Below are 21,488 nucleotides of genomic sequence, written 5' to 3'. Positions count from 1 at the left end.
ATTTTTTTAAATTTATTTTCATAAGTTCTATAAGATAATTAAAATTTATTTTTATATTTTAATTCAAAGTACAAAATAGAATATAAATAATAATAATAATAATAATAATAATAATAATAATAATAAATTTATTAATTTTTATTTAATTAGGTCGATTGAGCTTAAAATATTTTTTATGGCTCCTAACCTAATTTTTTTAGCTAAATAAAATTAAATTATAAATAAACCAAAGCTTTTTTATTTAAAAAAGAATTGACCTAGCATGAATTTGTGTAGGTTACCATATACCTCTGTTAGTTGGGGTGAACTATTCTCACCCTTAATTATCCTTAATTAAGAGTTTTAAAAGGTCATTAATTTTAAATAAGTAATTTTTTTTTTGGTTTGAATGATAAAATAAAGAGAAAAAACCAAAAAAAAAAAAATTTATTTAATTTGTCAAACTTGCCTTGCAAGTTTTCCATGTTTGTGAGTTTTTATTAATTTGTTTTTCTTGTGTTACCCTTATAGACCGAAACCCCAGTTGTTTTTTTCTTCAGTTTCAGTGACGGCTAATTGGAGTTGAGTTTCAACAAACACGATGGTGGGTTTGATTTCCCTTTTCTTTCATATTTCATTACTATGATTTTCACATGCATTTTCTTATTCTGGTTTTTGCTTTATTCTTCTTCTGTTTATGTCGTTTTTAGGCTCAAGGAAATTACATGGAACGGAACAAACGAGATTATGGCCTCCGTTTCGATCACGATGTGAAACTGCGCAAGTTAAAGGCTCGTCAAGCTCACAAGCACTCTAAAAAGGCCCAGAAGGTTTAATTCAAATTACTTTTATTCAAACAAGTTATGTATTTGTAATTGCATGTTGCACAATTCTAACTTTGTTTCTGTTTAATTTGAATGCAACAGAGTTTGGGTCTTGAGGGTAAGAAGATTGCCAAGAAAAATTATGCGCAGAAAGCGCAGATGAGGAAGACGTGAGTTTCATTGTTGTTATGTTCATTGTATTGGTCACATTGTTGATGTTAGATATTAATTAGTGCACTAGGTTTTCGTCGATATGGTTTTGTTGGTGAAATGTATGAGAGGTTGATTTCAATCTTGTATGTGAGCAGTTTGGCCATGCATGAAGAGTCAACAATTAGGCGCAAGGCTGATGATAATGTTCGGGATGGAGCTGTTCCTGCATATCTTCTGGATCGTGAAAACACGAACCGGGCAAAGGTATGCTTGCAATTATGCAGTAATGAGAAACAATTTTGACACTTGAAAGTGATTTGTGTATTTTTCTAATTTTAGATTCTCAGCAACACTATTAAGCAAAAGAGGAAGGAGAAGGCTGGGAAATGGGATGTTCCTCTACCAAAGGTGAGATTGTATTCAATACTTTAAGTTGCTTTTGGTTCTCATTAGGGTGTTGTTGTTTTTATGAGTTATAATGTGTATGTGTGGATTTTTTCGTTTTGCTAGGTACGTCCTGTGGCTGAAGAAGAAATGTTCAAAGTAGTCCGCACTGGTAAAAGAAAGAGTAAGTATTACATTTATTGTTTCCGGTAACATGATCTTGTTGCCACATGATTGTCACGGCGTTTTGATTTTGTCGAATGATGGGTTTGTAAAGGCGTCATGCTGTTATTGTTTCAATAGTCTCTTAATTTATTGTTATTATGTAAGGGGTATTAGACAGACAGAATGTATATTGCTCATTTTCAGAAGCAGGTCTTATGGTATATGGTTCGCTATTTTGCAGCGAAGCAATGGAAGAGGATGGTTACCAAAACTACTTTTGTTGGGGCTGATTTTACCAGAAAACCTCCAAAGTATGAGCGGTTCATTCGTCCTACTGGATTGCGGTTCACTAAAGCTCATGTCACTCATCCAGAACTTAAATGCACATTCAATCTAGAAATTATTGGAGTCAAGAAAAACCCAAATGGACCTATGTACACTTCTCTTGGTGTCATGACCAGAGGATCCATAATCGAGGTATTTATATTTTTTAACTCTACTAATTGAGGGTTACTTTACGTTTAAGGCATCTAAGTTGACTGTAATATCAGGTGAATGTTAGCGAACTTGGTCTGGTTACACCTGCAGGGAAAGTTGTGTGGGGTAAGATTATTTGTTACTTGTATTTTGGTTTTCATGGCTGAAGTTTTAACTGATATTGATGCATCGGATTTTTGTTTGCTATGAATGCAGGTAAATATGCTCAGGTTACCAACAACCCAGAAAATGATGGCTGTATTAATGCTGTTTTACTTGTTTAAGGTTAGATCAAAGATTGGAGGTCAAGTCACATTCTTATGTTTCTTTTTGTAGTTTCATAGGTATTACTGTTCCATCTGCCTCAATTTATTGGAAATGATTTTCGTCTTTCGTTTGAGTAACTCACAAATTAAGCATTATAAATGAAGATCTTATTTAAAGTTGAATCTACTTCGAAATATCATCAAGTCATCATTGATTTTAGAATATGTTATGAAAAACTGTTACTTTTAAAGAACTCATGCTTCACATCATAATATTATCAAGTTATCATAGAGCAAATTAAGTTGATGGTTCACATCATAATTCATAATAACTAAAGATATCTTTAAAAGTGCTTTAAAGTTGAGTTTACCATAGCCTTGTTTGACTGTTTCTTTCGTTGTGCCCAAATACTCTTCAACTATGCACTGCCAAAATCCTCCATGAATGTTCAAGAAACTTTTTGACTAGTTTTGATGTATCTTGATGCTATAGAAAATGTTTATAATGGTACATCCTAAGTGCAACACTACTCATTGTTAGTTACCAATTTGTGTAAATATCTTAGGTAATTTTTGGTAACTCTCAAGTCTTTTTGTGGTTAATAGTAGTATTTTATTGTCATTTGGTATATATTTATTCTTATATTTATATTATTGTTGAATAGTTCTTATCTTTGCAATCTATGTTGGATTTTGTAGTTTTTATAGATAATTGGAAGCTGGGACCATGGAAAAAGCACTTTGAAGATGCTCCTAGACCAAAGCCAAGGATTGCTGAAAAGAGGTAGCGCGCTAAGCGAGGTTGAGCCCGCTAAGCGCGCTTTTGAAGAAAAGAAGGAAGTTATGGCAGAGAGTTCCGCGCTAAGCGAGGTCTGGAGCCCGCTTAGCGCGGTTGGGCGGTTTAAGCATTTATTGATAGCGCGCTTAGCGGGCTGCACCGCGCTAAGCGCGGTCTGCGAAACTTTGTTTATTTGTTTATGGGCCAGATCATTTTAGAAAGTAGTTGGAGATATTTTAGAGAGAAACAAGAGCAATATACACTGTAGCAAATATAGAGTTGAAGATTGGAAGCCTTGATCGTCGATTAATCGCCATTTGATGCTTGTTGATCTTCATCCTTACCTTCTTGTGCAAGCTACCATTCTCATGGATAGCTAAACCACTTTTGTATCAAGATAAGATGTAATCTTCCTAGCCTTTTGTATGTTTTTCTTGTGAATATATGTGTATGAACAAGTGATGATCAATATAGATGGTTTAGTTTGTTTATTAAAGCTTTTCCTTTGGTATAAATGTTTGAGACATCAATGTTTGTATCTAGACTTAACTAATCATCTTTCAAACTATAAGTTGCAGACATGGATTTAGAGTTTGATGTTTACTAAGTATCGGTTCTTAAAACGTTATTTGTATTGTTTAAACGGTGGAGAAATCGTCGGTTAAACAATACGGTAAATCTAACTATATCGTTGCGGACACGGACGATATAGGTGTCGATACGTAATTATATTGATCGTTAGCAAGTTCATAAGCATCTATTTATAAGGAAACATGCAAATTTAGGTCGATGAAATCGAATCTTGATACATATTCTTTAACTTAGAACTTTCATTAATTTACTCTTTGCTACTAAAAGAATTGAATGATCTTTTGCAAACCTAAAACTAAAGTAACATTAACTCAAGACAAAATAGGCTATAGAACGGCGGTGATATCGCAATAATCCCTGTGGAGACGATAATAACGAAAAGTACACCACAATACTCTTTCAACAAAATGGCGCCGTTGCCGGGGATTGTTGTTTAGATATTGCAAGCATTGCAATAGTTGGTTTTGTATTGAGTCTTATAATTAATATCTTGTTTCTAAATTTATTTTCCTTGTGTTTGTTAATTTGCTTGGTTAGTTTTTCAGATTACAGTTTATGCGAGGACGTGTACCTGCAGATCAACTCCTTTTTGATCCTGAGATTGAGAGGACTGCTCGTAGAGAGAATAGCAAAACTCGTAGGAGGAGACAACTAGCTAGGGAAAGAAGACAGCAACAAGAGGCATCTTCTTCTTCAACTCCTGTTGAAAACTTGGTTGAGGAAGAAATGGCTGCAGATCCACCACCTCGAGGGCCATGTGTTAACAGCCCTCGTCTCAATGCACAATTTGCTCGTGATCAGGCCAATGGAAGAAACTCCGAAATGAAGACGGGGTTACTTCAATTATTATACCAAAATCCGTTCACAGGGGCAGATCACGAGGATCCATTTACTCATCTAACAAAGTTCTACGAGATTGCCGGAACAATTGGTGCTCCGGAAGACCAAGAAGAACAGGTGTTCAGGAGACTTTTTCCTCATTCCTTAATTGGAAAAGCTAAGGAATGGTACCTTGATCAACCTAATAATGTCATGACAAATTGGAACGAGTTAGAAGAGAAGTTCTTGGATCGGTTCTTTCCTCACAATAGGTTCATGGAAGCGAAAACTTCTATTGCGGTGTTCTCTCAAGGTTCGAATGAATCTCTCAATGAAGCATGGGAGAGGTTCAAGTCCATGGTTAGAAAGTGCAAAGGTCATGGGTTTGATGAGTTGTCTCAAATCCATATCTTTAGAAATGGACTCCAACCTCAACCAAAAACTCTTTTAGATGCTACCGCGGGTGGTTCGTTGATGTCAAAAACTGCTGCAGAAGCGATTGCTATCATTGATAGAATGGCTTTGAATGATCATCAAGGGCAACACAACCGTAGTGCATTGCAAAGAAAACCGGGAGTTCTTGAATTGAATACTAGTGATGCAATACTTGCTCAAAACAAGTTATTGACTCAACAAGTAGAATTGCTCACTCAACAAATGTCAAAACTCCCTCAACAAATCAAAGAGATAAATGGGAGCCCTTCTAAAAATCAACATGTGATGTGTTGTGAATTGTGTAGGGGTGACCATCAAACTGGTTTTTGTCCTCCACCGGATGAAGAGGTGAATTATGTGTCTAATCCTAATCAAGGATATGGTGGAAGACAACAACAACAACCTTACAACAATAACCAAGGTTACCAGCAAAGAGGTAATCAAGGTTATCAACAAGGATGGAGGCCGGAAGCGGGCCCATCGAATCGTCAAAATCCTTATCAAGGCGGTTACAATCAACAACCTCAACAAACAAAGCTTTCTATCGAGGACACTCTTAGCCAATTCATGCAATTGCAAATTGCAAGCCAAAAGAGTACGGATGCCGCAATTAAGAACCTTGAAACTCAAGTCGGGCAATTGTCAAAGCAACTTGCCGATCAAAACAAAGGTCCTTTTCCGGCTACTACACAAGAAAATCCTCGTGAGCATTGTAAGTCAATTCTAACTCGTAGCGGTAGAAATATTGATATGGGTGTAGGAGAAATAGTTGAGGAAGAGATTGTTGAGAGTGAAAAAGATAGGGTGATTGAAGTAGAAAAAAATGTTGAGGGTGATTTAGTTGAAAATGAGAAAGAGAAAGAATTAGTGGAAAAAGAAACTCTTGAGAAAGTTGTAGAAAAAGAGAGAAAAAAATTGAGTGTGAGTGAAAAGGGAAAGAAGAAGGTGGATGATTCTATACAAAAGAAGAAATTACCTTACCCTCCTGGTCCGTCAAAGAAAGAAGATGCAAAGCACTATGCTCGGTTCTTGGACATTTTTAGCAAGTTGCAAATCAATGTCCCTTTTTCCGAAGCATTAGAGCAAATGCCGATGTATGCAAAATTCATCAAAGACATCATCACTAAGAAGAGAAGATTCTTGGATCCGGAGGTAGTAACGGTGAGCTCTTGTTGTAATGCGTTAATTCAACGCAATACTCCGATAAAATCAAATGATCCTGGGCGGGTAACCTTACCGGTGTCTATTGGAAATGTTCACATAGGCAAAGGTTTGGTAGATACCGGTTCTAGCATTAATTTGATCCCATTGTCTATGGTGAGAAGATTAGGAATCAATGATTTGAAGCCGACAAGAATGACGTTGTCATTAGCAGATAAATCCACAGCTCATCCTCATGGAGTTGCGGAAGACTTGCTTGTCAAGGTTGACAAATTTTGGTATCCTGTTGATTTTATCGTTATAGACATGGAAGAAGATCCTGAGATTCCATTGATCTTAGGAAGGCCTTTTATGAAGACGGCCCGAATGATGATCGACATTGATGATGGCTTAATGAAATTAAGGTACCAAGATGAAGAATTATGTCTTGATCTCTTTGAAGCCATCAAGCATCCTAATGATGAGGATGATTGTTTTAGAATCGATGCTACCGAAAGGGCTATTATGAAAGTGGAGAATCAAATGCACTTGTCGAATCCTCTTGAGAAGACTTTAATGGAAGCTCTCGAAGTTCTCACCAAAGATCAAGAGAAGGAAATTGAAGATTGCTTGAGAAATTTAGAGGCTTGTGAGGAGATGAATCCATTTGAAACTCAAATTGAAGAGTTGAAGGATGAACCTAAAGTTGAAGAGCAAAAGGTGGAGTTGAATGTGTTACCATCTCACTTGAAATACGTGTTTCTCGGTGACAATTCTACTAAGCCGGTTATCATTAATAGTGGCTTGTCTAACAAGGAAGAGCATCGATTGAAGGAAGTGTTGACGAAGAATCAAGAAGCAATAGGATGGGTTTTATCCGACTTGAAGGGTATTAGTCCGGCCTATTGTATGCATAAGATTATGTTAGAAGATGATTTTCGGCCCGTGGCACAACCTCAAAGGCGATTGAATCCAACCATGAAAGAAGTTGTTAGAAAAGAGGTTGTGAAGTTATTAGAGGCGGGGATGATTTATCCCATCTCCGATAGTGAATGGGTGAGCCCGGTGCATGTGGTTCCTAAGAAGGGTGGATTGACAGTTGTGAGAAATGAGAAAAACGAGTTGATTCCTTCGAGAGCGGTGACTGGGTGGCGAATGTGTATTGATTATAGGAGGTTGAACCAAGCAACAAGAAAAGATCACTTTCCATTACCTTTTATGGATCAAATGTTAGAGAGGTTAGCCGGAAGAAATTTCTATTGTTTCTTGGATGGTTATTCGGGATACAATCAAATATCAGTGAATCCGGCGGACCACGAGAAAACTGCTTTTACATGTCCTTTTGGCGTTTTTGCATACCGAAGAATGCCATTTGGACTATGTAATGCTCCTGCAACATTTCAAAGGTGCATGCAAGCTATCTTCTCAGATTTGATCGAAAAAAGCATTGAGGTGTTCATGGATGATTTTTCTGTGTACGGGTCATCATTTGACTTGTGCTTAAAGAACCTTGATGTGGTGATGGAGAGATGCATTGAAACAAATTTGGTTCTCAACTGGGAGAAATGCACTTTCATGGTGACGGATGGGATTGTTCTTGGCCACAAGGTTTCTTCAAAGGGTCTTGAGGTCGATCCGGCAAAAATTGAAGTTATTGAAAAGCTTCCCCCTCCGGTGAATGTGAAAGGCATAAGGAGCTTTTTGGGACATGCTGGGTTCTATAGAAGATTCATCAAGGATTTCTCCAAGGTTGCAAAGCCTTTGAGTAATTTGCTCAACAAAGGTATGGAATTTAATTTTGATGAATCATGTCTAAAAGCTTTCCTAGAACTTAAAGCAAATTTGACCACCACACCCATAATTGTCGCTCCTAATTGGTCGCTTGAGTTTGAACTCATGTGCGATGCGAGTGACTATGCGGTTGGTGCGGTCTTAGGCCAAAGGAAGAACAAACAATTCCATGCTATACATTATGCGAGCAAAGTTTTAAATGAGGCACAGGTTAACTATGCCACTACCGAAAAAGAATTGCTCGCAATTGTATTTGCATTGGAAAAGTTTCGCTCTTACCTCACTGGTTCTAAAGTTGTGTGTTATACTGATCATGCCGCAATCAAATATCTTCTCACCAAGCCTGATTCAAAACAGAGGCTTATTCGGTGGATTCTTTTGCTTCAAGAATTTGATCTTGAAGTGAAAGATAAGAAAGGTTCAGAAAATTTGATTGCGGATCATTTGTCTCGGTTAGTGAATACCGAGGTGACAAACAATGAAAAAGAGGTGAGGGAAGAATTCCCCGATGAAAAACTGTACATGGTACAAGAAGTTAGACCCTGGTTCGCAGATATGGCTAATCATAAAGCATCTGGCTGGATACCTGAGGATCTAACTTGGAATCAAAGAAAAAAGTTTTTGAACGATGCTAATTTCTATGTTTGGGATGATCCTCACTTGTTTAAGTTGAGTAGTGACAATCTTTTGAGAAGATGTGTCGCAGATGAGGAGACAAAAAGCATTTTGTGGCATTGCCACAATTCGCCTTATGGTGGTCATTTTAATGGTTTGCGTACGGCCACAAAAGTCCTTCAATCGGGATTTTGGTGGCCTACTTTGTTCAAAGATGCTTACCACCATGTTGCCTCATGCGACAATTGTCAAAGAACTGGTGGAATTGGGAAAAGAGAGGAAATGCCCCTCCAAAGTATTGTAGAAGTTGAGGTATTTGATTGTTGGGGTATTGACTTTGTTGGACCATTCCCTTCCTCAATGTCAAATGAATACATCTTGGTAGCTGTGGATTACGTGTCTAAGTGGGTGGAAGCGATTGCTTCACCCAAAGCGGATGGTAAGACCGTGATAAAGTTTTTGAAGAAAAATATATTTTCGCGGTTTGGCTCGCCAAGAGTATTAATTAGTGATGGTGGATCTCATTTCTGTAATGCTCCGCTTGAAAAAGTGTTGGAGCAATATGGAGTAAAGCACAAGGTAGCTACTCCATATCATCCACAAACTAATGGGCAAGTTGAGAGGACCAATCGAGAGATTAAGAGAATTCTTGAGAAAACTGTGTCTAGTTCTAGGAAGGATTGGTCAATGAAGCTTGATGAAACCTTGTGGGCGTATCGGACCGCTTTCAAAGCACCGATCGGTCTTACACCATTCCAAATGGTGTATGGTAAAAGCTGTCACCTTCCCGTAGAACTAGAACATAAGGCATATTGGGCCTTGAAGCTTTTGAATTTTGACCACAAGTTATGTGGAGAGAGAAGAAAAATCCAACTTAATGAGTTGGAAGAGATGAGATTGCATGCCTATAAGTCTAATTCGATTTACAAGGAAAAGACCAAATTCTATCATGATAGTAAGGTTAGAATGAAGGACTTTAAGGTAGGGCAATTAGTTTTACTTTTCAATTCCCGGTTAAGACTTTTTCCGGGAAAGTTGAAGTCTAAATGGTCCAGACCGTTTTTGGTCAAAGAGGTTAGAAGCCATGGGGCTATTGTGATAGAGGACCAAAAATCAAAGCAAGAATGGGTAGTTAATGGTCAGAGGTTGAAGGTTTATCGAGGATGCGATTTTAATCGTGAAACTTGTGTTTTATCGTTTGGTGATCCTTGATTGCCTTTGACCGTCGAGCTGACCGACGTTAAACAAAGCGCTTATTGGGAGGCACCCCAATTTGTAAATATTCAGCTTGTTTTATGTGTTTTTTTTACCGTTTATGTTTTTTGCGTTCTGGTCGAGCCAAAATCAGTCTACCGGTAAAGTTACACTTGCTGGTAGAAGAAAAAATTTTCTGTGTTCTGTCAAGGGCGCTTAGCGCGCCACTAGCCCGCTTAGCGCGCTTTTGCAATTTTGGAACCCCAAGTTCCAGAGACTTGCGCGCTTAGCGCGCTTCAGAGCCCGCTTAGCGCGGGTTGGTTTTTCAGAAAAAAAAAATATTTTTGAATTTTGGGCCTTTGTGTGTTAGACCCGGCCCAGCGCGTTCTGAGTGGAGAAAATAGGGTTTTGAGGTTTTGTGGCCTCATTTCCCTCATTTTGCTCTCCTAAAAGAATATCCTCTCTTTGCTTCTCCATTTTTGTTGTTTAGCAAAATAACCCCTTGTTTTTTCTTCTCCTTCATCTTCACCAAGGTAATTTCTCCATCTCCTTTGCTATTTCTTTATGCTTGTTTTATATATTAGGGTTTAATTTTAGTTTAGGAATAGAAATTTTGTGGTTAGGGTTGTTGATTTGAAAACTTAGTGATTCAATCTGGTTTCCGGTGCTTTGTGCTTGTTTAGAATAATATTTGGGTGCTGGAAATGCAAGGATGAAACCCTGGTTCGCAGGGGATTTTTTCTGCAAATCGCAGAGCCCGCTTAGCGCGGTAGGCGCGCTTAGCGCGGTCTGGGGATTTCAGAAAAATCCCCTCTTCTCCCTGTTTTTGTTTGATGCAGGAGGAGTGATCTGTTGTTTTAATTCTTGTTGTGGCTGTTTAATTTTTGTTATGTATTGTGTTAACATGTTGGTTTTGTGGTGCCGTGTTCCTAATTATTTCAGATGGGACCGAAATTCCTGGGCTCTAAGAAAAGAAAGACCGGAACCGAAGGTGGCAGTTCTTCTCAAGCACCTAGGGCTATTCCGTTTAATCAAAACCGTTTTAAAAGTCATGTTCAGGAGGCGAGGTATAAGAAGTTAGAGGTTAGGACATGGTGGCCAGAGCGAATTGTGAGGATCAATCCTGAGGGAACCTATGGGTGGTGTCATCGCACCATTGAGGAGTATGGTTGGCTTAGACTTTGTGAGCCTGCACCTAAGTTTCATTTGGAGATTGTAAGAGAGTTCTATGCTAATGCCGTTCCAAATGAAGAATTTCCGGTTGAAGGTGTTCCCTTTGAGTTCAAAACTTGGGTGCGTGGTAAGGAAATTGATTTTTCTCGTCAAGCTATCCGTGAGTTTCTTGGAACTCAATTACCTTTTGAGGATGGTGAGCTGTGTGGGTATCATGTGCAATTGGCAAGGGGTAATTTTGATTGGGAGCATCTGAGGGAGGTCTTGTGTTCGGTTGGGCAATCTTATGATCTTAATCCTTCACAGCAGCCCCAGAAATTCTCTAGGAAGTCGTTGTCTACTAATGCTCAGATTCTCATGTCTGTGGTCCTTCATAATTTGAGGCCTAGGAGTCACACTTCTTCTTTACCTGCTGAGTCTGCTGCTTTGGTTGCTCGTATGATTGAGCATGAGCCGATTGATATTACTCGCATTATTGCGAATGAGCTGAAGAGGGTTGCTTTGAGTGGAACTCGCCATGGTGATTGTGCTCCCTGCAAGTTGATATTCCCGGGTTTGATCATGAATCTGTGCAGGAGAGCTAGAGTGCAAATTCCTTCTGAGGGGCTTATGTCCATTGACACTTTTATTGATGATACTTTTATTGAGCGTTATTGTTTGTCCAGGTTAACTGCTGTTCCTGTTGCTGCTGCTCGCCCTGCTCGTCGCCGTAGTGATCCTGATAGAGAGGAGAACTTGGCATTTCATATGGCACATCAGAGAGCATTCATGTTTATGCATGACGCTATGTCTCAGCTGAGGGTGCAGATGATGGAGCCCCATGTGGCTCATCCGTGGAGTTCTCGCCAAGATTTGGTGGATTATGCTAATTGGCCTGAGGTCAGTCCATTTCCTGAGGAGGAGGGAGATGGTGGCGAGAATGAGAATGTGGAAGATGATGATGAGGATGAGTAGTTCTTTTTAGTTGATACTTAGTATGTTTAGTTAGTATGTTTAGTGCTAGTTTTTTTTTATTTTTGACTTAAGCTATGTAGTTTTTGTTCCGTCCTTTTATAGGATGAGGTATTTTGAACCTTAGGCATTGCTATGCCTTTTTGGATATTTTGACACCTGTTGGTGTTTGTTTTTAATTTATTAAGTTTTTAGTTTAATTGCTTTTATTTCTATATACATATGCAATTGTGTTTTTAAATTTTTGTTGTTGTTCTTGTGAAAGTGCTTCCTTTGTTGAAGCAAGCTTTTACAACCAATTGGGGCGGTGATGATATAGTGTGAAATTAGCACGTGCAAGGTACATTTCTACCGTTCTTTTAAATATACCATGAATGAGATGCTTGTAACTGTACAATTGAGATGTCATATTTTCTTTAACAAATATAGTTCAATAATGAATCATTTTAGTTCTAAAACTAGTGTGAGGAGCCTTTCCATTGTACATATATATATTATTTTGTGGTTACCAACAATGTGCGTTTAACTCGTGTTTATTATGTTTAATCTTGCGTTTTTTATTTTAATTGTGTAAAGCATGAAAGTGATCAAAGCATTTTGTTTCGCATTACGAGTATAACTTCTCTTCCAAATATAACCTACCCGGTGAGTGTGTGAGTATTTGCTAACCACTTTGAGCCATTTTGCCAAGATTCAATCGGTATCATGTCATGCCTTATAATTGCCGATTTTTGATTTGAATCTTGATGACTTTCTTTGAACCTTGAAAAGTACCATGAAATGTGGTTAGGATTGATTCCTTTTCGCCTTAGAATAGGGAGCATTCGTGATTATGTGGTGGTAATATTCAAGTTGGGGAGAATAAAATTTTGATCTTGGTTGTATTGGTGTGTAGAAGAAAATAAATAATTGCTCAAGAGAGAAAAAGAAAAAGAAAAAAGAAAAAAAAAAAAGAAAAAGAGAAAAGAGAAAAGAGAAGAGCTTAGTATATAGCTAGTTCTTTTAAAATAAAAAGATGAACTCTTGAGCAATAAAATTGTGTGATCGGTTGATAAGGATGTGTGGATTTAATCATGATTTGAATGCTCTCTTAGGAATTGACCCCTTTTGTTTCAATGGCCTTGAGAAATGACACTTCCTTGTTAACCAACCCAAGTTTCAACCCTTAAGTCTTTGTGATTCTTGCTTCTACGCTTTTTATATAAATGTTGTGTAGATGATTGCATAATTAATTCTGGATGTTGGCGACATTGTTGTGTGAGTGTTAGGTCCTCAATTTTGTCTCTTACTAGAGAAGTGTGTAGGTTGTGATTCAATTTTGAACTTATTTTGTTTTAGGAGCTGTTTACATCAATTGTGTATTTAGTATTAGTATCTCAAGCATGGTATTATTTGAGCAAGGGTGAGATGTTGCTTGTGTGCTTATGGAATTTGAACCACCCATTTGTTCTTGTCTTAGCTTGTGCTCTCTTGGTTTTGCTTGTTGATTGTTTTTGTGTTTGTTTTCGTTTGAGGACAAACAAAGGTTTAGTTGGGGAGAGTTGTTAGTTACCAATTTGTGTAAATATCTTAGGTAATTTTTGGTAACTCTCAAGTCTTTTTGTGGTTAATAGTAGTATTTTATTGTCATTTGGTATATATTTATTCTTATATTTATATTATTGTTGAATAGTTCTTATCTTTGCAATCTATGTTGGATTTTGTAGTTTTTATAGATAATTGGAAGCTGGGACCATGGAAAAAGCACTTTGAAGATGCTCCTAGACCAAAGCCAAGGATTGCTGAAAAGAGGTAGCGCGCTAAGCGAGGTTGAGCCCGCTAAGCGCGCTTTTGAAGAAAAGAAGGAAGTTCTGGCAGAGAGTTCCGCGCTAAGCGAGGTCTGGAGCCCGCTTAGCGCGGTTGGGCGGTTTAAGCATTTATTGATAGCGCGCTTAGCGGGCTGCACCGCGCTAAGCGCGGTCTGCGAAACTTTGTTTATTTGTTTATGGGCCAGATCATTTTAGAAAGTAGTTGGAGATATTTTAGAGAGAAACAAGAGCAATATACACTGTAGCAAATATAGAGTTGAAGATTGGAAGCCTTGATCGTCGATTAATCGCCATTTGATGCTTGTTGATCTTCATCCTTACCTTCTTGTGCAAGCTACCATTCTCATGGATAGCTAAACCACTTTTGTATCAAGATAAGATGTAATCTTCCTAGCCTTTTGTATGTTTTTCTTGTGAATATATGTGTATGAACAAGTGATGATCAATATAGATGGTTTAGTTTGTTTATTAAAGCTTTTCCTTTGGTATAAATGTTTGAGACATCAATGTTTGTATCTAGACTTAACTAATCATCTTTCAAACTATAAGTTGCAGACATGGATTTAGAGTTTGATGTTTACTAAGTATCGGTTCTTAAAACGTTATTTGTATTGTTTAAACGGTGGAGAAATCGTCGGTTAAACAATACGGTAAATCTAACTATATCGTTGCGGACACGGACGATATAGGTGTCGATACGTAATTATATTGATCGTTAGCAAGTTCATAAGCATCTATTTATAAGGAAACATGCAAATTTAGGTCGATGAAATCGAATCTTGATACATATTCTTTAACTTAGAACTTTCATTAATTTACTCTTTGCTACTAAAAGAATTGAATGATCTTTTGCAAACCTAAAACTAAAGTAACATTAACTCAAGACAAAATAGGCTATAGAACGGCGGTGATATCGCAATAATCCCTGTGGAGACGATAATAACGAAAAGTACACCACAATACTCTTTCAACACTCATACCCTATGAGAAAAAGAAAATGAATTTTGAAATTTCATCACATGTATTTCAATGTTGCTATTCCATATTGATTGAAAGAGTACATTCTGATCTGTTAAGACCTTTCTTCAAGTAACGCTAATGATGATGAGTGTGCTAACAAACTCCGGTAGGATAATACATTAAGTGGTAGGGAGTTGTCAACACTCTATGATCAAGTCAGTGACAACTATAAGTGAGGGTTGTAAGATTTTAGAATAATGTGTACTTGAGTCTTGTTTGCAGCTTCCTTTTTATAGTGGGGTTTAATGGCCTGAAATTTTTTAGGGACAACTGTCTTAAGGACCGTTGTCAAAAATTCAGGAGATTTCCATATGACGGTCATTATGAACCGGTCAACTTAATCATGTGTATTACTAGGGGGCTATCTCAAGATTTTTAGAGTACTAGAACCTTCTTCAACAGTTGTCTCATAACCCTGATGTCACTAAATCTAATTGTTCATCTTATTTGACGGTCCTTGTGTGCTTAAGCAACCTCAACCTGATATGATGCTATGGCGTGACCATCCTATGTTCTCAGAGTTTTAGATCGTTCTTCAGGTAATGGAAGATAGTTGCCAAGATCCGACCCTGGACTGGTGTTTAGACAGCGAGATTTTAAAATATTTCTAGTGTTATAGTGTTAAATATATTGGGCCTTGACACAAACTAAAATATTGAGTCAGAAAACAAAACGTATGAATAATCTAATCTTGGGAATACTCATCCGGACAAAACTTAGATACAAGGACCGGATGTAAGTTTATTTGTCATTTTTTAATTGGAAAATAGTAAAAACTACACCTAAGGAATTGTATCTAAATTTTCTTCTACTCATCACACTCCATAGTGCTTCCACATCATGGTGAAAAGTCACAACTGTTGAGAATCAAGTGTGAGGAAGAAGTCCCGCATTGATTAAAAAATGGAAGATTGAGCACTTTATAAGTGACAAAATCCACACACCTATCACTTTAAAGTTTTGGGTGAATATGTGGTGTGTCTCTCCCAAAGGTGTATCCCAAGTTAAAAGTGTTTCCTCTTTGACCCCCGATTGTTGCCTCCAACAGTGGTATCATGAGCTTTTGGTTTCTGTTAAAGAGTGTTAACGGCGATACAAGTGTATGTGGAAGGGGAGGCATTGTGTATAGACTCACTTGAGGGGGAGTGTTGAGAATCAAGTGTGAGGAAGAAGTCTCACATTGATTGAAAAAGGAAGATTGAGCACTTTATAAGTGACAGAACCCACACACCTATCGCCATAAGGTTTTGGGTGAATATGTTGTGTGTCTTTCACAAAAGTGTGTCCCAAGTTTAAAATGCTCTCTCGTGTTGACCCCCAAATTGCCTCCAACAACAACTGCCCCTAGAATCTGGAGACGCATCTCGGGATGCACCCTTTTCACACACACATGTCAGATCAAATTGCTGAGACACCCTTATTTTGTTAAAACTTAGTCCGGAGATGCTTCTTTGTATCAAGACTAGATTGAGTTCGAAGATGCAACTTCGTAAGAACCCTTAATGCAGTATTTAATGAGTTTTTCGAAGATGCATCTCCAGAAAATCCCCTGATAGGTCAAACCAGAAACAACCAAAAAAATGGCAGAATAATGGAAAAACAACATAAATTAACATCAAAATAAACATTACATAAATAATTGTTAACGTTATAATAAATTTAACTTTACATTTCATTGCAAACAAGTGGTTCAGGACGTTGCAACATCCTTAAAATATATTTGGTCGATCTTACAATCGTCGCATCCACTTCAATTAGACCATTTTTTGAGTAACGATAACATGAACTCCACATAAGCTTTAAATCCTCATCTGTCTTCAGTTTAAGCATGGTGAATCGTATTTTCCCTTTGTTTTCAATCGAGAGTGAACGATACTCGAGTTTGACAACTCTCTAATTTTTTAGATATTGTAGGAAATTATTCAGTTTGGGGTTCAGATCGACGAGAAGTATGTCCTTGGAGACCCTAAATTGAAGCGGGGGATTTTTACCATTGAAATACTCAAATGCAAGAAGAGGATAGTTATTCATTATGGTTTTTATAAATAAAATGGAATGATAGATCATATTTATTCAAGTTTTAGACCAATTTCGACCTTAGTAACCATATCCTTTCATCGGGACATATTTCAGATATGCATATTCGGACACGCCCCATTCTTTACAAAATAAGAGTGTTTTCGGAGATGAACACCCGTAAAATCCCATGTTTTGGTTTTTTTAACAATTAAAATAGAGTGAGTTCTGGATGATTACCAAGAAAAATTATGCCGAGAAGGGTAGCCATTATGTGTGCATATGCAGCAATAAGCCTCGGAAGAGTAAGAAGATTACCAAGAAAAATTATGTCGAGAAGGGACAGATGAAGAAGCCGTGAGTTTCTTTACTTAGCATGTGATAAATTATCAACATTTTAAATTTCGCTCTTGTTATACAGCATGTGTTTATGCCGATAATTAGCACAGTATATGGTTTTGTTGGTTCCATCAACTGTAAGAGAGAATGATTTCAATCTTGTATGGGAACAGTTTGGCCATACATGGAGAAGAGCCGCCATCTAGGCGCAGGGCTGATGATGATGTTAAGGAGGGAACTGTTCCTGCATATGTTCTGGATTGTGACAACACTAGTCGAGCAAAGGTTACCAACAACACATAAAATGAAAATGATGGCTGATCAATGCTGCTCTTGTTTAAGGTCAGATCAAAGATTGGTCGACAAATCAATTTATCGTCAATCATTTTAGTCTTTTCTTACCACAAAATTGCCCTAAAAATAAAATATTATTCATGTTTACAAATAAGCTATAGCACTCACAAACTTAACCAATATATCAACATATATATTGACGAGTAGACAAAAACTCCTTGATCAAGTTTTATGGTTTGATATAAATTGATCTTCTAGGTATTGAAATGGTAACTTTCTCCCTCAAGAAACCGCACAACCTGTAAATTAATCATTAGTATAAATTTCCCTTGATGTAGAATTAAGGCCAAAGTAATGAAATGAAGTTACCTCTCTCATTGATGGACGCATCTCGGGCTTTCTTTGCATGCAGAAATTTGCTGCTTTAGCCATAAGGTATAGTTCATATGTGTCATATGATTCTCCCAAACGAGGATCAATCAGTTCTTGTAAAGCCAATTTCTCAATCATTGGTTCAGCCTAAATGTATATAGTAATCAAATATCTATAGAGATTAATTGTTACACACTGACAGTGTAAGATCAAATTCATATTTATATCTTACCCATTGTCGAAGAGATTGTTGTTGCTGATCTGGATTACCCACTTGACGTCCTGATATCAATTGTAACAAAGTAACGCCATAAGAATACACATCTGTCCCTTCCGAAACTATACCATCTTCAGCATACTCAGGAGCAAGGTATCTACATAAACATTAACAACATTAAAACTTGTTTGTTTTTGCTATTTTTTAAGAATGTATAATCAGGCTAGTTGTTGTAATTATAAAAAGTTTGAACTGATAAATTCTCACCCTAATGTGCCCATTATCCTTGTTTCAAGAGGATCACCGCCTGTAATCCATTTGGCAAGGCCAAAATCACCTAGCTGCATCATGCATAATGCATTCATATATAAAACATCACTTAATTTACCATTTGCCTTTGACACTTTCGTTTTTATAGCACCAGAAGCATTGGATCTTTAACCGAGAGTTCAAAGACTCATGCATAGAAATATTGTGTCTCTTAGGACCATTAACCTATTATACATACATATATGAACTTTCTTACCATAGGAACAAAATCATGAGTGAGAAGTATATTGCTTGGTCGCATGTCCCTATGAATAATAGGACCACCTCTGCATTCTTCATGCAGAAAACGCAATCCCTTTGCAGTCCCAAGTGCAATACCATATCTTTGAGGCCAATCAAGAACCGCGTCATTGTTTTCTACAAAAAAGTTATAAAAGAACTTTATAGTGACTGATTGAAGATATATTTCTTAGGCTTGGAGCATAAGATACTTACCAAATAAATGCCAATGAAGAGACTTATTACAAATATATTCATATATAAGAATATTTTTATTTTCTTTGCAACAGTAACCCAGCAGCATCACTATATTCTTGTGTCTAGCAAAACTCAAGATATAAACCTCTGAATGAAATTCAGAAAATCCTTGTGCACTTTCTTCTTTCCTTACTTTTGCAGCAATTTGCTGTCCGTCTTTAAGCACACCCTTATATACATGGCCATATCCACCTTCACCTATTAAGTTATCCTTTGAAAAGTCATTTGTTGCAACCTGTATTTCAGAGTAGCTGAACCTGTTGGACTCTTTGATAGATAACTCTGTCCTTATTCCACAGCCTACACATAGAATTGGTGCATCTGAAGATTTTGGTAGAAAGCCACTTTGGTTTTGCTTTTGACCAATCTGAGATGTAATGAGATGTCTATATTCTCCTTTGATGCTTGTACCTGGATGACAATTAGAATTAACAACTTACATTGCAATAGAATGATTGCGAATATATAGTTCACATAAAATGCAGGGTCGTCTTAAAATTTCAGAGACCATGTATCATGGTTTTAGTGTGGAAAAACAAATAGGGGGCCTATTTTATTATGGTTTAACCATAACAAACATTTTATGAAGTCCTTTTTAGCCATGGTTTAACCGTAAAATAATTTGGGTCCTGTGTGGTAGCCTGTCTTACACGCCCTCAAAGACGGCTCTGATAAAATGCTCTATGAAGGTTAAAATTTTTAGTGAGGGATCCTGACCTGATCTTTCATGTTTAGAAGAAGATCCAGAATGTAATGAACTGTTGGCATAGGAATGCGTTGAATAGCTCTTAATAATACCAGAGCTATCAGAAGAAGCTAAGGAATGTGGATAACTTTTGCAAGAGATAATAGACTGCTCAATATCTTGCATACTATGGCAATCTGATAATGATACAAACTTGGACAAAGAAAAGACCGGCTTGGTTGCTGTGACATTTGTGTCATGTGCGTTGTGAGATCTCCATATATCCACGGACAAATCATCTTTAACCAATGCTACCTTACATGGTATCTTGTTAAGATGGTATCTCATGTCGCGCCGAAGGTGTCTGTTCAAATTGAAAGTCATTAGATAAAAATAACAAGGTAACTAAGAAGGAAAGTATGAAATTATAGTTACTAATTATACCTATCTAGTACAATCCAAGATCCATTGTAGTTCTTAATCTCTTGTAAAATAACCTGTCTGATTGGAAAACCTGCGGTGACTTGAATGTCGACGGTAACCTGAACATTATAAACATGTTGTGGAGTTACTATAATTGTTTTTCATCTGCATAATTAAGCATGTAAGTAGCATTTGATAAAAAGCTTTATTAGAATCTAATATATACCCCTTGGATATCAAAATCTTCAAGAGTAGATAAAAGCACATTTGCATAACCATGCACTTTTTTTCTGACTTCTTCTTCCATTGCTCGAAAGTTGGTGCCGGCAAAAGCCTCAGGAGATGCTAATGTCTGGTACCCCACTGTTAATCCAAAAAGAAAGGAATAGAAAAGATACATGTAATCAAAATGATCTTGTATATATCATGTCGACGTAAAAATACAAGATGATGAGTACTATCCAACACTTACTGGGATGAGACACCTTATGCAAGATGCATAGCACAAGCAACCTGTCACCAGAAGCGAGCATGATATCCCTGGCTCGAACATGATCAATAACGATCTTGATCTCGTGCTCATTGCGGTCCCTTGTGGCATCACAAGCAACAATGATGCAAGAAGAAGAATGAGGACTATCCATATATCTTCAAATCAATGTATCTATGCACCACTATGATGAAGTTCGAAGTTAAGGGTCGAACGGTTTACACGAAACGGGGCGATGCAGAAAAGTAGATAATGTGCTTATGATAAATGGCAGTGGCAGTGGCATTGATCAATGAAAAGATGAACCAATGATTCAATGATAGAAATTTCATCTTTCCTGTGACAACACTGATCATGTTTTTCAGTGTGACAACATCAAGAAAATATGCTGAGAATATTCTTGGCACAAAATTTGTGTGATATACATGTGCCGCCTTGGACATGGTATCAAGGGAAGAGTACGAGTAACTTGAAGACAGGTTTTGGTCACTGCTTGATCGTACATGCTTTTCAATATACCAGATTCTATTCTATATTTAACTCTTAAACTATTCAATCTGTGTTTTTCAGCTATAAACAATTCAATTCAATATTACCTTCCCCTTGAAGTATGAAAAGTGAGCTATAGTTCCAGAAAAACAACAAATGTATAGTTATCAAAAGAAATACTTGCCTTGAAAACAGACAGAAATATGTATTCTTAGAAGCATCCAATAAGTAGAGAGAAAATTTTAAATTTATTTAAAATTCAATTTCTTTTTGAAAAATTCTTAGTACCCATAATAAATAATTAGTGCAAATTGGTTTTGAATTTGAATTTATTTTAAAATGAAATAATTTTAAAAAGTAACTTGTCATTGAATAACACAGAGTTTGATTGGACCAGAATATTCACTTTTTTTTAATTGGAAATTGGATTCATGAGGTGGTTGTGATAATATATGAAAGAGAAAAATATATTTTTTGTTTTTTAATTAATAAAAAATTATGATTGATTGTTTCTGAAATTAGGTGTTATGTTTGTGTCTATTTAAGAATTTTCCAATTTTCAACAAACAAATTTTTCTTTTTTGCCTTAACTATCCGGTTATGAGAAAATAGATCCCGATAATTTATAGTTCAATTAAATTCTGATCAAATATTATTTTAGTCATAGAGTTCAAATTTGAATAGTTTTCAACAAATGAGAAATAACTAAAGGACTTATTTCAATAAATAAATTAATTATTAATCTTATTATATACTTTTGACTAAGAGTTAAAAAGTAGTGCACTGATTGATT

At 36.8% G+C, this 21,488-nt stretch overlaps 2 protein-coding genes across 4 annotated transcripts; one reads left to right on the top strand and one right to left on the bottom strand.

Annotated features, from left to right (window-relative positions):
- Positions 1 to 501: 501 nt before the first annotated feature.
- Positions 502 to 17,420, top strand: LOC131632587 (uncharacterized). 3 transcript variants are annotated; one of them, XM_058903325.1, is made up of 10 exons: positions 502 to 583; positions 690 to 809; positions 906 to 973; positions 1,112 to 1,220; positions 1,296 to 1,364; positions 1,467 to 1,524; positions 1,747 to 1,982; positions 2,057 to 2,108; positions 2,199 to 2,267; positions 17,092 to 17,420. In XM_058903325.1, the coding sequence occupies exons 1-9, from the start codon at positions 581 to 583 to the stop codon at positions 2,264 to 2,266; spliced, it is 783 nt and encodes a 260-aa protein (XP_058759308.1). In that variant the 5' UTR covers positions 502 to 580; the 3' UTR covers position 2,267; positions 17,092 to 17,420. The 3 variants fall into 3 exon arrangements, with proteins under 3 accessions (XP_058759308.1, XP_058759309.1, XP_058759307.1); XM_058903326.1 differs by lacking the exon at positions 17,092 to 17,420 and adding an exon at positions 2,948 to 3,550; XM_058903324.1 differs by lacking the exon at positions 17,092 to 17,420 and having other exon boundaries at positions 2,199 to 2,431.
- A 46-nt stretch (positions 17,421 to 17,466) lies between these two features.
- LOC131632584 (serine/threonine-protein kinase CDG1-like) lies at positions 17,467 to 20,360 on the bottom strand. The gene is made up of 10 exons (XM_058903321.1): positions 20,189 to 20,360; positions 19,943 to 20,079; positions 19,738 to 19,835; positions 19,482 to 19,657; positions 18,567 to 19,004; positions 18,328 to 18,488; positions 18,069 to 18,142; positions 17,817 to 17,958; positions 17,582 to 17,731; positions 17,467 to 17,511 (listed from the first exon to the last, which is right to left on the bottom strand). Exons 1-10 carry the CDS (start codon positions 20,358 to 20,360, stop codon positions 17,467 to 17,469), a joined length of 1,593 nt encoding a protein of 530 aa, XP_058759304.1.
- Between the last annotated feature and the right edge of the window lie 1,128 nt (positions 20,361 to 21,488).

Source organism: Vicia villosa, unplaced genomic scaffold (genome assembly GCF_029867415.1).
Source record: "Vicia villosa cultivar HV-30 ecotype Madison, WI unplaced genomic scaffold, Vvil1.0 ctg.000968F_1_1, whole genome shotgun sequence".
In the NCBI taxonomy this organism is placed as follows: domain Eukaryota; kingdom Viridiplantae; phylum Streptophyta; class Magnoliopsida; order Fabales; family Fabaceae; genus Vicia; species Vicia villosa.
This window is presented reverse-complemented; position numbering and strand designations above follow the sequence as displayed.

Coding starts and splice junctions, on each gene's coding strand:
- LOC131632587 (XM_058903325.1), top strand. Junction 1,365..1,466: donor GGGATGTTCCTCTACCAAAG/GTGAGATTGTAT, acceptor TCGTTTTGCTAG/GTACGTCCTGTGGCTGAAGA. Junction 1,525..1,746: donor CCGCACTGGTAAAAGAAAGA/GTAAGTATTACA, acceptor GCTATTTTGCAG/CGAAGCAATGGAAGAGGATG.
- LOC131632584 (XM_058903321.1), bottom strand. CDS start 20,360: ATGGATAGTCCTCATTCTTCTTCTTGCATCATTGTTGCTTGTGATGCC. Junction 19,836..19,942: donor AAGATTTTGATATCCAAGGG/GTATATATTAGA, acceptor TATAATGTTCAG/GTTACCGTCGACATTCAAGT. Junction 17,512..17,581: donor TGCGTCCATCAATGAGAGAG/GTAACTTCATTT, acceptor ATTAATTTACAG/GTTGTGCGGTTTCTTGAGGG.